Here is a 12,758-nt window from a genome sequence, read left to right on the forward strand (position 1 = left end):
AAGGCATTACTTGGTATAGAGAAGCTAGGAACCAGGCAAAAAAAACCTGCCAGCTGCATATAGACTGCTTACCTCATCATTGTGCTATATTCTTTAATCCTCCGGCTAATTAGGTCCCTACTAGTGACACCAGTATCCTGTAAAATCAATCGAGATCTACTTTATAATCCTAATTTTGATAATACCATTGCAAAAGCTTATCTAACCACCTTTAGAATACACACAACTATTCCCATAATCAGATAACATATGCTGGGTAGTTGTCGAGTTCAATTCCAGTACAGCTAAAATGTAATGGATATTCTTAGGAATAGACAATATATTCAAATATATTTCAAAAGAAAAAATAAAGACATTGTTTGAAAGATTAAAGAAAAGCTGCGGTGATCAGTTATAAGTAACTGCTGTGATAGGTGTTTTCAAAGAAGTGCACAGGATTTAGCCACAGATTTTCAAAAAATTTCCATTTTAATAGAAGATGTTTGACTATATTCTGGACACTGTTCTGAAAATCTCAATCTATACACATACAATACCGCCATACCCACATATGTGGCACTGAAACTTCTACAATTTATCATATGGCTGGCTACTTAACAAATGCTTTTAACCACCTCACCAAAATTCTGCTTATAATCCACCTTCCCTAGGCTAACTATTCTAAAACGGAATAGAATGGAATTACAAACAGCTGTAATTAAAAAGCATCATGGAAGCATTTTTCTTCCCAGAACAAAAATGTAAACCTATCAAAAATACATACAAAAAATGTTTTACAAATTCAATATGTATAGAAACAGATATCAACATTTATATAGAATATGCATGTGTGCATATGCATACAACATGCTCTGTCTTCTAATATGTTTATTGTAATTTATTTAAATGAATATGAAAGTTACAAAACAGTGTTTTGAAATACCTGTCAATGTTTCACTATGTAACTATTTAATGGTGCAAAGTTTCTAAGTGAAAACTGTTCCTTTCTGTTAGTCTTTAAGGTGCCACTGGACTCCTTTTTGTTTTTGTGGATACAGACTAACAGGCTACCCCCCCGATACTTGCTCCTATACTGCTACTTCCCAACAGGAGTCTGCTGGGACAGAATAGGCCAGAAATTACTGCTTCCATCTGATTAAACTGGATTTTAACCAGTACTGTAGTTAAATTAACAATGATTTTTAAACAACAACTTTTTAATGGGCAAAACTTATTTTACGACTTCTAAAGTTAAGTATAGATTAACTAAACATCAGATTTTAAAATGCCAGCTTTTTACGAGCTCAATTACTCTTTGGGATATTTAAACTTCAAAAGACAGATTAAGAATTTATTCTTCTATGTAAATAGATGTAGTTATATGGGTATCTAATTTCACTGCAGTTTTTCATTTACTCCCTAATGCATATTTCAATTTAGTGTCAACCAGAAACAGAAAAATATATTTGTCCTATTATATATAAAGAAGTCTAATGATTAAAAGAAAATACATCAGATATTATATAGCTACCTTATCATTGAGGTTGCTATTGTCTTGTATAGCCTTAATCCATGCTAACATGTCATCTCGGTCTTCAGCCTGAAACAGATACTCGCAGTCTGATGTGGTAAGCCGAAATACATTTTTCCTCTTGGTTTCACTGTATGAGATATCTATCAAACACGCATTGATACTGATAGGTTGTTCCTCTTCAGATGGAGTTGTCTGCTCTTTTTTATCCTTGTATAAATAAAGTGAATGACCTCGAAGAACAACATACATTTGTTTCCATGGCCGAATGCTGCCACCAACTCGCTGGAAAATATGAACCAGTTTGTTTGTTTGTGCGTATAACCCGTTATTGTTACCTAGTTATAAGCCACATATAAAACTTTTAGAACACAAAGATTGAACACAGGGTGGCACAGAACACTCAACTTTTGTATAATAAATGTACTAGTCACTGACTGCTTTGCACCAAGGGAAAGGGCAAATTTCTCAATTGTCCCTCCTACCTGAACATATAATAATGTGTGTGTGTGCAAATGTGACAGTAGCAAAAGGATCAGAAGTTTTAAGGGATGGTTACAGAATTAGCAGGCATTATAATCAAGATTTTCAAGTGACTGGGTGCCCCATTTATGTCACCTTCGAAAGGCTTGATTGTAAGAAGTGCTGAGCCACCTCCCTTCCCCTCTGAACATCAGGCTCTTTCATCTTTGAAAATCTTGGCCTATGAATTTCCAGCAGGTCCATGAGGTTTGTTCGACTTCAAAATGATGTAAATACACAAATCTGTCCCCGTTAGCATAAGAAAAATCTGCACTCCCAGCTTTCTAGCAATTGATTATTTGCACTAAATAACTAGGTCTGAGATGTGAAATTACTCACTATTGCTCTGAATTTAAACCAACAGAAATGAAGGCAGCTATGAAGATAATCTATGAAAGAACATGTAGAAGTTGCTCGATTAAAGCTAAATGTTTAATGTCACTTTTGCTAGTGCCCATTACATAATGTTTTACTGCATACAAGGAACATCTCTTGCCTACAGCTTGACTTTTCTTATCCTCAGTTGTGGCAGTTGTATTTTTTTATATTTATCTTTTATATATGTTAGAAAGCACAATACCTTTCCCTTGTCTGAAACAAGCTGTCGAAAATAGAGCCATCCTTCCTTGGAGGCATCGCCAAAGACCTCTGAAGAGGAATCTTTTCTGGATCCAGAGTCTTCTGAAGATTTTTGGCTGTCTAGGACCTAAAGAAAAATAAGAGTCAGAATATCAAGAGGTCCTCTAAATAGATTTTTCAGTAGAAGTCTATATTTAGGTAATTTCCCCTTCTTTTCTCCGCCCTCCCCCATCTCTGTGTGACGGTTTCCTCAGTGTATGGTGCAAGGAAATACTTATCAGGCTATGCAGGTTTCTACTATTCCATTAGTACAAAATGATCAACTGTGAATTCACACACTATTCAAGCCTATGTAATTCTTGAGACATTCCACCTTTATTTATTTTTTGATATTTTTGTCTTTGCGTGCATCATATATTATTGCTCAGATGTGAGATGCAGCAGAAAATGAAAAAAAAAGCCTTTTGTTCAGCTATAAAACAAGTCTAATGCATTTTAAAGTACCTTTAAAAAAAAAGAAACTGAAGAGGAGCAGTTCACATTTACTAACTTATCAGAATATGGTGCCTTTTAGGAAAAAATATATCTGGCATCAAAAAGTCATTTTAGAATGATCTGATAGGTAAACAAATTGCCATGAATTTCACATGTGATCCAGCACAAAAACTCATATTAGCAAACATAACTCTTATAATATTGTTAAATATGTTACTAACCTTGATTCCCTTTAAACTAGATACATGTTTAATAGCCCTGTTGGGAGAGAGAAGTAGGTATTATCAATGAACAGCCTGTATACTTTTTAATAGAAAAGGTGCACACGCCTGTTCGCGCGCACACAGATTTGTTCAGGACTTACAATTTCCCGTCTTCTCTATAGTCATCCAATCCTTCATCATAAGACTTGGATCTCTCAGTTTTTGCAGGAGATTGACCATCCAATATCGTAGGCCTGATAGATTCTGCAAGTCAATCAAAATGATCAAACACTAATCAGCTTCAATGACATTTTATGTTTTGACTGTTTGAAGCAATAAAACATTATAAGCTGCCATATCTTCCCTGCAAAGAAAACAAAATTTTAAAAGAAAAAAGTTTTGTTTAAAAACAAAAAACTTACCATGGTCATGGGATAGCTGACGTCGAATTAAAGGAACTGAAGATGTGGGACTGGGAGGAACTGTTGTTATAGTGGGAGCTTGAGAGGCAGATGCAGAAATGACAGCAGAAGCAGGAATGTGTGCAATGTCATGGTCAATACTAGGGCTACTTGGCTCATCTACAAGGCAATATGCAATATATTAGAATGTGAAACGCTTTAGTAAAAAGCTCAGACTAAATAGCAGGCTGAACTTGCCTCTTCATTAGAATATCAGAAACTAATATCTTAAACATCCAGCCTTTCAAACATTATGAATCCAGTTAATTCACATTGTTAAAACAAACATTTTTATTAAGGAAATTTGGTGCCATACCCCATGGACATACTAACATTCGTTACATATTTGGGATAAGTCTAAAGAATGTTCATACAACTGTCACAATAGAATTTCTATGTTTAAATGGTATGCTGTTTAAACAGCATGCTGTTGGTCAGAAAACTATACTTCTAAATTCAGTTGCTGATATGTAAGAAGGCTAAACGCAAGAGAAATGGAATACAATATTCACTGCATTAAAATGTATGCATAAAACCTCAATAAATAGTTATTAATCTTTAAACAAAAATCACAAAAGAAGCTCAAACAGCAATGTTTGAAATGGCAACATACTTAAGATAGCCAAACCCCCATTTAAAAAAAATTGGAAGGAATTAAGCAATTGGTCATACATCATAAGCTGCTAATACTACCTACCAATTATATCTTCCACTAATTGCTCATATAAACAATTGCCGTCTGTACGTGTCCAACACCTCACAGTCTCAAAAGCAATGAGGGTCAGCACGCAGTAATCCAAAAAAGCTGAAGCATTTCCATGATTTTTATATACTACTTACGAGATGAAAAGTGTTGAAAAATCAACCACAACAGATTTTTCAAAGTGACAGAATATAAACATCTCCTAAAATACACTAGGAACACTAGGAAAATACTTCTTATTGTAGTACAGAAGTACAGGAGAAAGATGGAGAACCAGATCATGCACATGTTGTTGAACTGTACTGCTATAATTAATATGTATGTATTCTATGTGCCGTGAATTTTAATATGCAGAGCTTCTGAAAAGCCTGTTGAAATCAGTGAACATTCATAAACAGAGGTTTATTCTTTGCTTTGTGTGAACACAACTGCCTGCATTGCGCTTTTCAAATGGTCACTGACAGTTCTGTTCAAAACTGTCAGCTTGTACCATCACAGTTTGGTTGCACACTTACATTTTTTAAATGGTAGAAAAGTCTATTACAAGTTTCGTAATTTTATACAGCCCTCTGCTCTATGTCACCAATGGGATGTTAGATGAAAACTGAGGCAATGTCTTAAACTAAAAGGCTGACGTCCATTGTAACAAGCTGTTCTGTTCTACTAAGGTAAAAGGCAGCAGCAGAACTTGCCAATGCAATCTAAAATTCTGTAATTACAACACATCTTGAAGTAAAAGATATTCTCCTTAAAAGTAATATTTATCTAACTAATTTCAAAGTTTTACCTACTTCCACAGCAGCAATTGGAGATATTAATAAATTACTTCTCTATTGTAGTTGTGGGGGGGAGGGGAGAAACCTAGTAATTACATTTTTATTTTCAGAACTACAGCAGTCCCTCATGGTCCTATTTTCTTCTTTTTCACTGTGCTTTGAGCAACCTTTTCAACAGCAAATCCTAAAAATCCCATACTCTAATTTGGGCTAAAGGATACACACACTTTGAAATGAACAATTCCAACACTGCTTCATTTAACTGGCTCTTAACATGTAAATTGGGAGTGCTCAGTTTGCAGCTTTTTTTATTTTTATGCCACAGACTTCAGCCAGAATGCAATAATCCCTGCTACAACAGGCTAGAAACGCTGGCATTTGGAATAAATCCACACAAGCTGCAAATACTGGAGTGTTACTTGATACTCAGGATGATACATGATTTCCCACAGTATGTGCTATTTAACCCATGACCTAGGTTGAAGAGAAACGCTTCACAAGCCACAAAGCTCCTGAGATGGCAGCAAAGACTCATACTTCTCTGATTTTTATACTAATTCAACTTTCTTTACGATTGACTTTTTTACTAACCTTAAAAGGCTCAAACACCCAATTCAAGGAGCGACGAAATACTACCACGAGAAATAATTTTACGTTATTTTATAAAAATAAATCTTAAAAAATAAAACTAAGCAACAGAATTTTTAAAAATGGGAACATCTGTAATCTTTGGAAGTGCAGTGTGAAGCAATCAGTTGATCGACTCAGCCTCCAATGAAAGTATTACTAATTTAGTCCAAGATGTTCACAGCAGAACTCTTGCACTTCTTTTTACTGTGGCTACTTTATAAAGTTGTGGCTGATGAAGTCAATAGATGAGGTGGTGGCAGAAAGGGCAAAATATGTGAAGAGAACGAAGAAAGGAAATTTTTCAAATACAAAATTACCATTTGTTTACCTACTTTTTCAGGATTCATGGAAATTTTGCAATTATATAAATACAGGGCATACGATATAAACCTGTCCTCTCCACTGGTCTAAGAACAATCTTATGGGATATCTGACTGCATTCTACTTGTTACTTACAGTACTAAACACAATACTGCTGGCATTTATTTTACCACTGTAGTATTTCTGTATGTCACTTCACACAGAGTAGTGACACATTCTTGGGAGATTTTTGTGGTGTTATTAAATGCATCTGCATGCCCCTATGCACAAAGTGAGAAAACAGTAGGGGGGAATCATAGAACAATAGGGTCAGGAGGGATCGGAAGGGCATCTAGTCTAACTCATGCCAAGATGCAGGATTTGTTGTATCTAAACCATCCAAGACAGATGGCTATCCAGCCTCTTTTTGAAAAATTTCAGTGAAGGAGCTTCCACAACCTCCCTAAGGCAGTCTGTTCCATTGTCCTTCTGTTCTTACAAGTTAAGAGGTTTAATCTAAATCTACCATGCTGTAGTTTGAACCCAATGCTTCTTGTTCTGCCCTGTGGCAAGAGAATAATTTTTCTCCATCTTTCTTATGACAGCCTTTCAAATATTTGAAGACTGCTATCATGTCCCCCCTTAATTGCCTCTTTTCCAAACAATTTCTTCAGTCTTTGCTCATATGGCTTACATTCCCTCTCTTTGATCATTGCTGTCGCTCGCTTCTAGATCCATTTTCTCTACACCCTTTTTATACAATGGTGACCAAAACTGGACACCGTACCCCAGCTGAGGCCTAGCCAGCACTGAGTTGAGTGGTACCATCACCTGTGACTTGCGTGCTATGCCTCTGTTAATGCAACCTAAAAATGCATTTTTTTTATTATTTTGTTTTGCAACAGCATTGCACTGTTGACTCATGCAGAGGTTGTGATCCACCACCACCCAGATCCTTTTCAACAGTGCTGCTGCCAAACCTTTTCTTTGAATTTCAGCTCTAAACCTACAAAGTCTTTGCAATACCCCCTTAGCTTTGTGTCATCTGCAAATTTGATCAATATGCTTTGTATTCCTACATTCAGTGCATTAGTAACAATGTTGACCACCACCCAGCCAGAACAGATCCCTGTGGAATCCCACCTGAGACCTCCCTCCAATCTGACATCATTCAATCAAACTCTTTGTTTGTGTTGTTTAAGGAGATCTGAAGAAACTCACAAACCTCAATTGTTTGACAAAAATCATTTTACTGTATGTTTGGAAGGTGTTGCTATAGTCTCGTGCAGTGGTTCTCAATCTTTCCCAACTCTTGTACCCCTTTCACAAGTCTGAAGCCCAAGCCACGCCACCTGGGGCTGAAGCATATAACTCAGCTTTGTGGGGCCCCCTGTGGTCCTAGGCAATTGCCTTGCTTGCCATCCGGAGCACTGGAGCAAGGGAGTAGAGGGGTGTAATGCACCCCTTTAATCCCTGGCACCATTGTGCAGTACCACTGCTTCCTGTGTGTGTGTGGGGAGGGGGGGAGGGCAGGAAGTAGGCTCCACAGAGCTGTTAAGTCTCCACCTTGTGCAGACAGGTTGGGCCCGGGAGAAGGGAAAGCACTGCTTCTGCCTCCACAACGTGCCTGGGGCCATAATTACACCAGTATGGTCAGATCGGTTTCAGTTTACTCTCTCACAGGAGAAACAAGGAGACTTTGGGACAGAGATTTGTGTTGTTGTTAGGTATGTGTACAGTGCCTTGCATAACAGGCCCTGATTGGGACTTCTAGATGCTACCACAATACAAGAACAAATTCCTAACATGGTGGAGGGAGGGACATTTTATAATTAGCCTTTTTTTCTTATGGTGGTTTAACTCTTTCCCCATTGGGGCTTACAAGTGGGGAAGACATGTGGGAAGAAGGAAAACAGGGTTGTAGTACAGCTAGGGTCACACCAACAATCCATCTAGCTCAGTATCCCATCTTCCGAAAATGGCCAATACCAGGTACTTCATAGGGAACGAACAGAACAGGCAATCATTGAGTAATCCATCCTCTATTGTCCGCTCACAGCTTCTGGCAAACATTGCATGATGTTGCACCCCTGCCCATCCTGGCTAATACCCATTGATGGCCCTGTCCTCCATGAGTTTTGGCCTTCACAACATCCCCTGGCAACGAGTTCCACAGGGTGACTATGCATTGAGAGGGGAAGTACTTTCGTTTGTTTTAAACCTCCTGCCTATTAATTTCATTCAGTGACCCCCTACTTCTTGTGTTATGTGAAGGAGTAAATAATATTTCCTTATTCACTTTCTCCACACCAGTCAAGATTTTATAGACCTATCATATCCCCTCCTAGTCATCTCTTTTCCCAGGGAAGAAGTTCTAGTGTTTTCAATCTTTCCTCATATGGAAGCTGTTCCATACCCTTAAATCATTTTTGTTGCTCTTCTTTCTACCTTTTCCAATTCTAATGTATCTTTTTCAAGATGGGGTGACCAGATCTCCATGCAGTATTCAAAGTGCAGGCATACTATGGATTTATATAGAGGAATTCTGGTATTTTCTGTCTTATTTATCCCTTTCCTAATGGTTCCTAACATTGTTAGATTTTTTGACTGCCACTGCACACTGAGTGGCTGTTTTCAGAGAACTATCCATGACTCCAAGATCTCTTTCTTGAGTGGCAACAGCTAATCTAGACCCCATCATTTGGTATGTAGTATAGTTGGAATTATGCTTTCCCAGCGTGCAATACTTTCCATTTATCAGCATTGAATTTCATCTGCCATTTTGTTGCCCAATCCTCCAGTTTTGTGAGATTCCCTTGTAACTCTTCGTAGTCTACTTTGGACTTCTTTCTCTTGAATAGTTTTGCATCATCCGCAAATTTTGCCACCTCATTGTTTACTCCTTTTTCCAGATCATATAAATATGTTGAACAGTACTGGTCCCAGAACAGACCATAGGGGGACACCACTATTTACCCCTCTCCATTCTGAAAACAAACCATTTATTCCTACTCTTTGTTTGCTATCCTTCAACCAATTACTGACCCATGAGAGGACTTTCCGTTTTATCCCATGATTGCTTACTTTGTTTAAGAGCCTTTGGTGAGGGACCTTGTCAAAAACTTTCTGAAAGTCTAAGTAGATTACATTCAGTGGATCCCCCTTGTCCACAAGTTTGCTGACGCCCTCAAAGAATTTTAATAAATTGGTGAGGTATGATTTCCCTTTACAAAAGCCATGTTTGACTCTTCCCTAACAAATGATCTCTGTAACATGATATACTACCATATCCTGCAGAAAATGTAAAAAAGGAACAAAATAACTAAGAAAAACAAAGATTTGATAAAGATCCCGGTGTCCATCATGACATTTGGGGGTGAAGTACATAGCTACAATATTGTCAGCTTGGAGATCAGAATAAAAATAGTCTGAACTCCTCTCCACAAGAGTGGCATTCCCATTCTTGAATGAGGGAAAAGGGAAGCAAACTATACCTTTCTGGTTAAACAAAAACATATTACTAGATCAGGGCATGAAAAGAATGCCAGCTTTATTGAGAGGAGTAAAATATTTATTTATTTCTTGCAGCAATTATCTGGCACCACTCAAATGAAATGGGGAAGGGTAATTAGGAGAAATATTTATTTTTAAAAAGCAATGTTTTTGTTTCAAAAACTTCATTAAAAAGTTGTTTATAGGAAACAGGAAAATCTGTAATATGCAAACTATTGTCTCTCTAAAAATAATGGTGCGAACATTACTCATTTGTTCCAAAATCTAATCAAAATGGCCTTCCTTACTTCCCGACCAAAGCTAAAAATGGCATCACTTATTCAAATAAGCTGTGTACTGTCCATTCATCTTGTTTTCTAAGACAGACAAAATTAAACTACTTTTAGACATTTACAGTACTTAAGTAATCTCATTTGTAGCAAACTGTGTATAGCCCTAATTACTTTATCGTATTTTAAAGTTTATCCCCAAGGCAAACAGGCTTTTAAGTCAGCCTATATCAAAATCTTCCCATTGTTATGAAGTTGTCAGGTAACCATTCTCTCTTTTGTCTTTTCTTTTAAGCTACAGTAAAGTGACAGTCTAGTTTAATACCTTAATGTAGATTTTATCTAAACCCCACAAACTGTTTTTAAGTAAAAAAGGATGTAGAGTAGGAAAAAAATCTCAAACAAGTTGATAGTGACAATCTTGTTAATATTAATTATTTTAAAGCTTTCCTGTCCCCCCAGTCCCCCACACCCTCACCTCCAGCCCCTCTTTTGGTAAAGGATCAGAAGGCTGGGGAAAAATAGGCACAAAATGTTTTCCCTCCTTTAACAAAGTGCTTTTCTTCTTATCTTTTTATCTTTATAAGTATTTTTCTCAGACCTGAAATCACCCCCACCACACATACTCCTATTTTTCTCTCTGTGCACAGAGCTGCCCCTTCAGTTTCAGCTTTGCTGCAGCTGTTACTGGTAAGCAGCTCCTTGCAGAGCCTGTGGAAGGGTGTGCATCATCAGCATAACCATGAAAATGCCTGCACACAAAGTGCTGTCAAATGCACAAAGCAAACAAACCTGAGTAATTAAAAAAAATCTTCTCTCTTTCAGTTACAGTAATGTCAGTGGTTACTTATAACAGTAAGTACAAATGGGATTTCCATTTGACAGTATCCTTTTAAGCACTTACAGATAACTGGTCAAACCTACCTGATTAAAAAATTAAAACCAGTCTCCTTATTTAAAAACAAAATATGACTAAAGTCTATTTTATGTCACTGCCCAGTGACATAAAAGAGATAAGACTGAGAAAATGAATCAGCAAGCAAACTAGACTACAATGATTGACAAGCTGTATGTTGAAACAGCAGCTATTCTTGTTAAACATGTTTCAACAAGAAACATGACAAGCATATTTGATTTTTTAAAATAAGATTGCACTGTCTTACATTACAAAAACCTTTATACAAAGGAAAGGTGCTCTGTAAGTGTTGTGTACATACACACAGGTGCAATACAATTTAAACCAGAGATTCAAAACCTGAAAAAGGTCAGAGCAATTATACTTTTCCAATTCAATTAACTGTCTCGGTACCCAGTGTTAATTAACAAATGATTATTTATATTACAATAGCACCTGGAAACTCAACTGAGATCAGGGACCTGTTGTGCGAGGCAACGGACATACAACAAGTAAATGACAGTACCTGCCAAAGAGCTGACAGCCTCAAGGACTGACCCTGTAAAGATTTACATGTGAGTTTAACTTTATACACAGATGAGACAAAGGGTGGTAGAAAGGGAGTATAATTATCTCCATGTTACAGATGGGGAACTGATGCACAGATATTAATTGATTTGCCCAAGATTACACAAGAATCATTTGGCAGAGCCAGGAACTGAACTCAGATTCTCTAAAAACTCTGACTGAGGTTAGCAAAAATTCTAGTCCGAGAGTATGTCTACACTGCAGTTAAAAACCAACAGCTGGCCTGTGCCAGATGACTCAGGCTAAGGGGCTGTTTTTAATTGATGTGAAGACTTCAGGCTCAGGCTGCAGCCCGAGCTGTGTGACCCTCCCACCTTGCAGGATTCTAGAGTCTGGACTTCAGCCTGAGAGCAAACCTCTACATGACACTTAGACAGCCCCTTAACCTGAGCCTGAGTCGGGCAGCACAGGCCTGCAGTGCAGTGTAGACATACCCATAAAGGGCTATGTCTGTGACCAGCCCTGCACAAGTAAACATGATGGAGATAGCCTTGCTCCCTAACACTCCCTAACTGGCTTTCCCCGGGCGGAAGTAGGGAAGGCTACCGTCACACACTGGCACATGATGTTAGGAGGACTGGGCCATTGTGAGGCGGCAGCAAGAAGCCATTCACCCTATGAGAGAGTAGAGTATGGTCAACTCTGGCTTGCGCAACCCTGCTGCATCTGGAGAGAGTGTGCCTGAGTCAGGCACACTTCCAAGAAACTCCTGCTGGGAAAATACAGCTCTATCATTCTCGCCCCACCCCCACAACAATCAGCAAAGCTAACTCTTGCAATCTTATCGTAAATTCCTGGAAAATTTGGAGTTAATATTTAACACCCCAGCTGTCCAGAGTTCATTTTACAGTGTGAGAATCTAGGCCTCCATTAAAAGAGAAAGGCTATATCTACACTACAGCGTATGTCAGAATAACTTATGTTGTGCAGGAGTGTGAATAAATCACTTTCCTGAGTGATATAAGTTACATCGACATACGCGTCGGTGGGGAAATCGCTATGTCGGCAGGAGACCTGCTCCTGCTGACATTGCTTCTGCCACTCACAGGGGCTTGACTACTTAAGCCAATGGGAGAGCTCTCTGCCATCAGCTTAGAGCAGCTACATGAGAGAGCTTACAGGGGACAGCTGTATCAGTGCAGCTGCACTGCTCTAAACTCTCCGTTGTAGCTGTGCCCAAAGTCTCTAGCCCTCATGGTTGCAAAGAAAAGCTTCAAAGCACAAACCCTAATACCAGACAGCAAATTAAAAGAACCCCACTATTATTATTTTTCGCAATTTCATGCCAATCATTTTTGCAGCCTGGTTTATGAT

At 38.1% G+C, this 12,758-nt stretch overlaps 1 protein-coding gene across 6 annotated transcripts in view; it reads right to left on the minus strand.

The window, feature by feature from the left end:
* The window catches only part of ARHGAP21 (Rho GTPase activating protein 21), a 193,906-nt gene that overhangs the window by 22,351 nt on the left and 158,797 nt on the right, over positions 1 to 12,758 (minus strand). For all 6 annotated transcript variants that reach the window (XM_074946082.1, XM_074946083.1, XM_074946081.1 and 3 more), the window contains 6 exons: positions 3,732 to 3,890; positions 3,471 to 3,573; positions 3,328 to 3,364; positions 2,613 to 2,738; positions 1,511 to 1,795; positions 73 to 137 (listed from right to left, as the gene is read on the minus strand). In XM_074946082.1, the coding sequence (XP_074802183.1) occupies positions 73 to 137; positions 1,511 to 1,795; positions 2,613 to 2,738; positions 3,328 to 3,364; positions 3,471 to 3,573; positions 3,732 to 3,890 (775 nt within the window). The remainder of the gene's footprint in view (positions 1 to 72; positions 138 to 1,510; positions 1,796 to 2,612; positions 2,739 to 3,327; positions 3,365 to 3,470; positions 3,574 to 3,731; positions 3,891 to 12,758) is intronic.

The sequence above is a fragment of the Natator depressus genome, chromosome 2, assembly GCF_965152275.1.
Source record: "Natator depressus isolate rNatDep1 chromosome 2, rNatDep2.hap1, whole genome shotgun sequence".
NCBI lineage: Eukaryota > Metazoa > Chordata > Testudines > Cheloniidae > Natator > Natator depressus.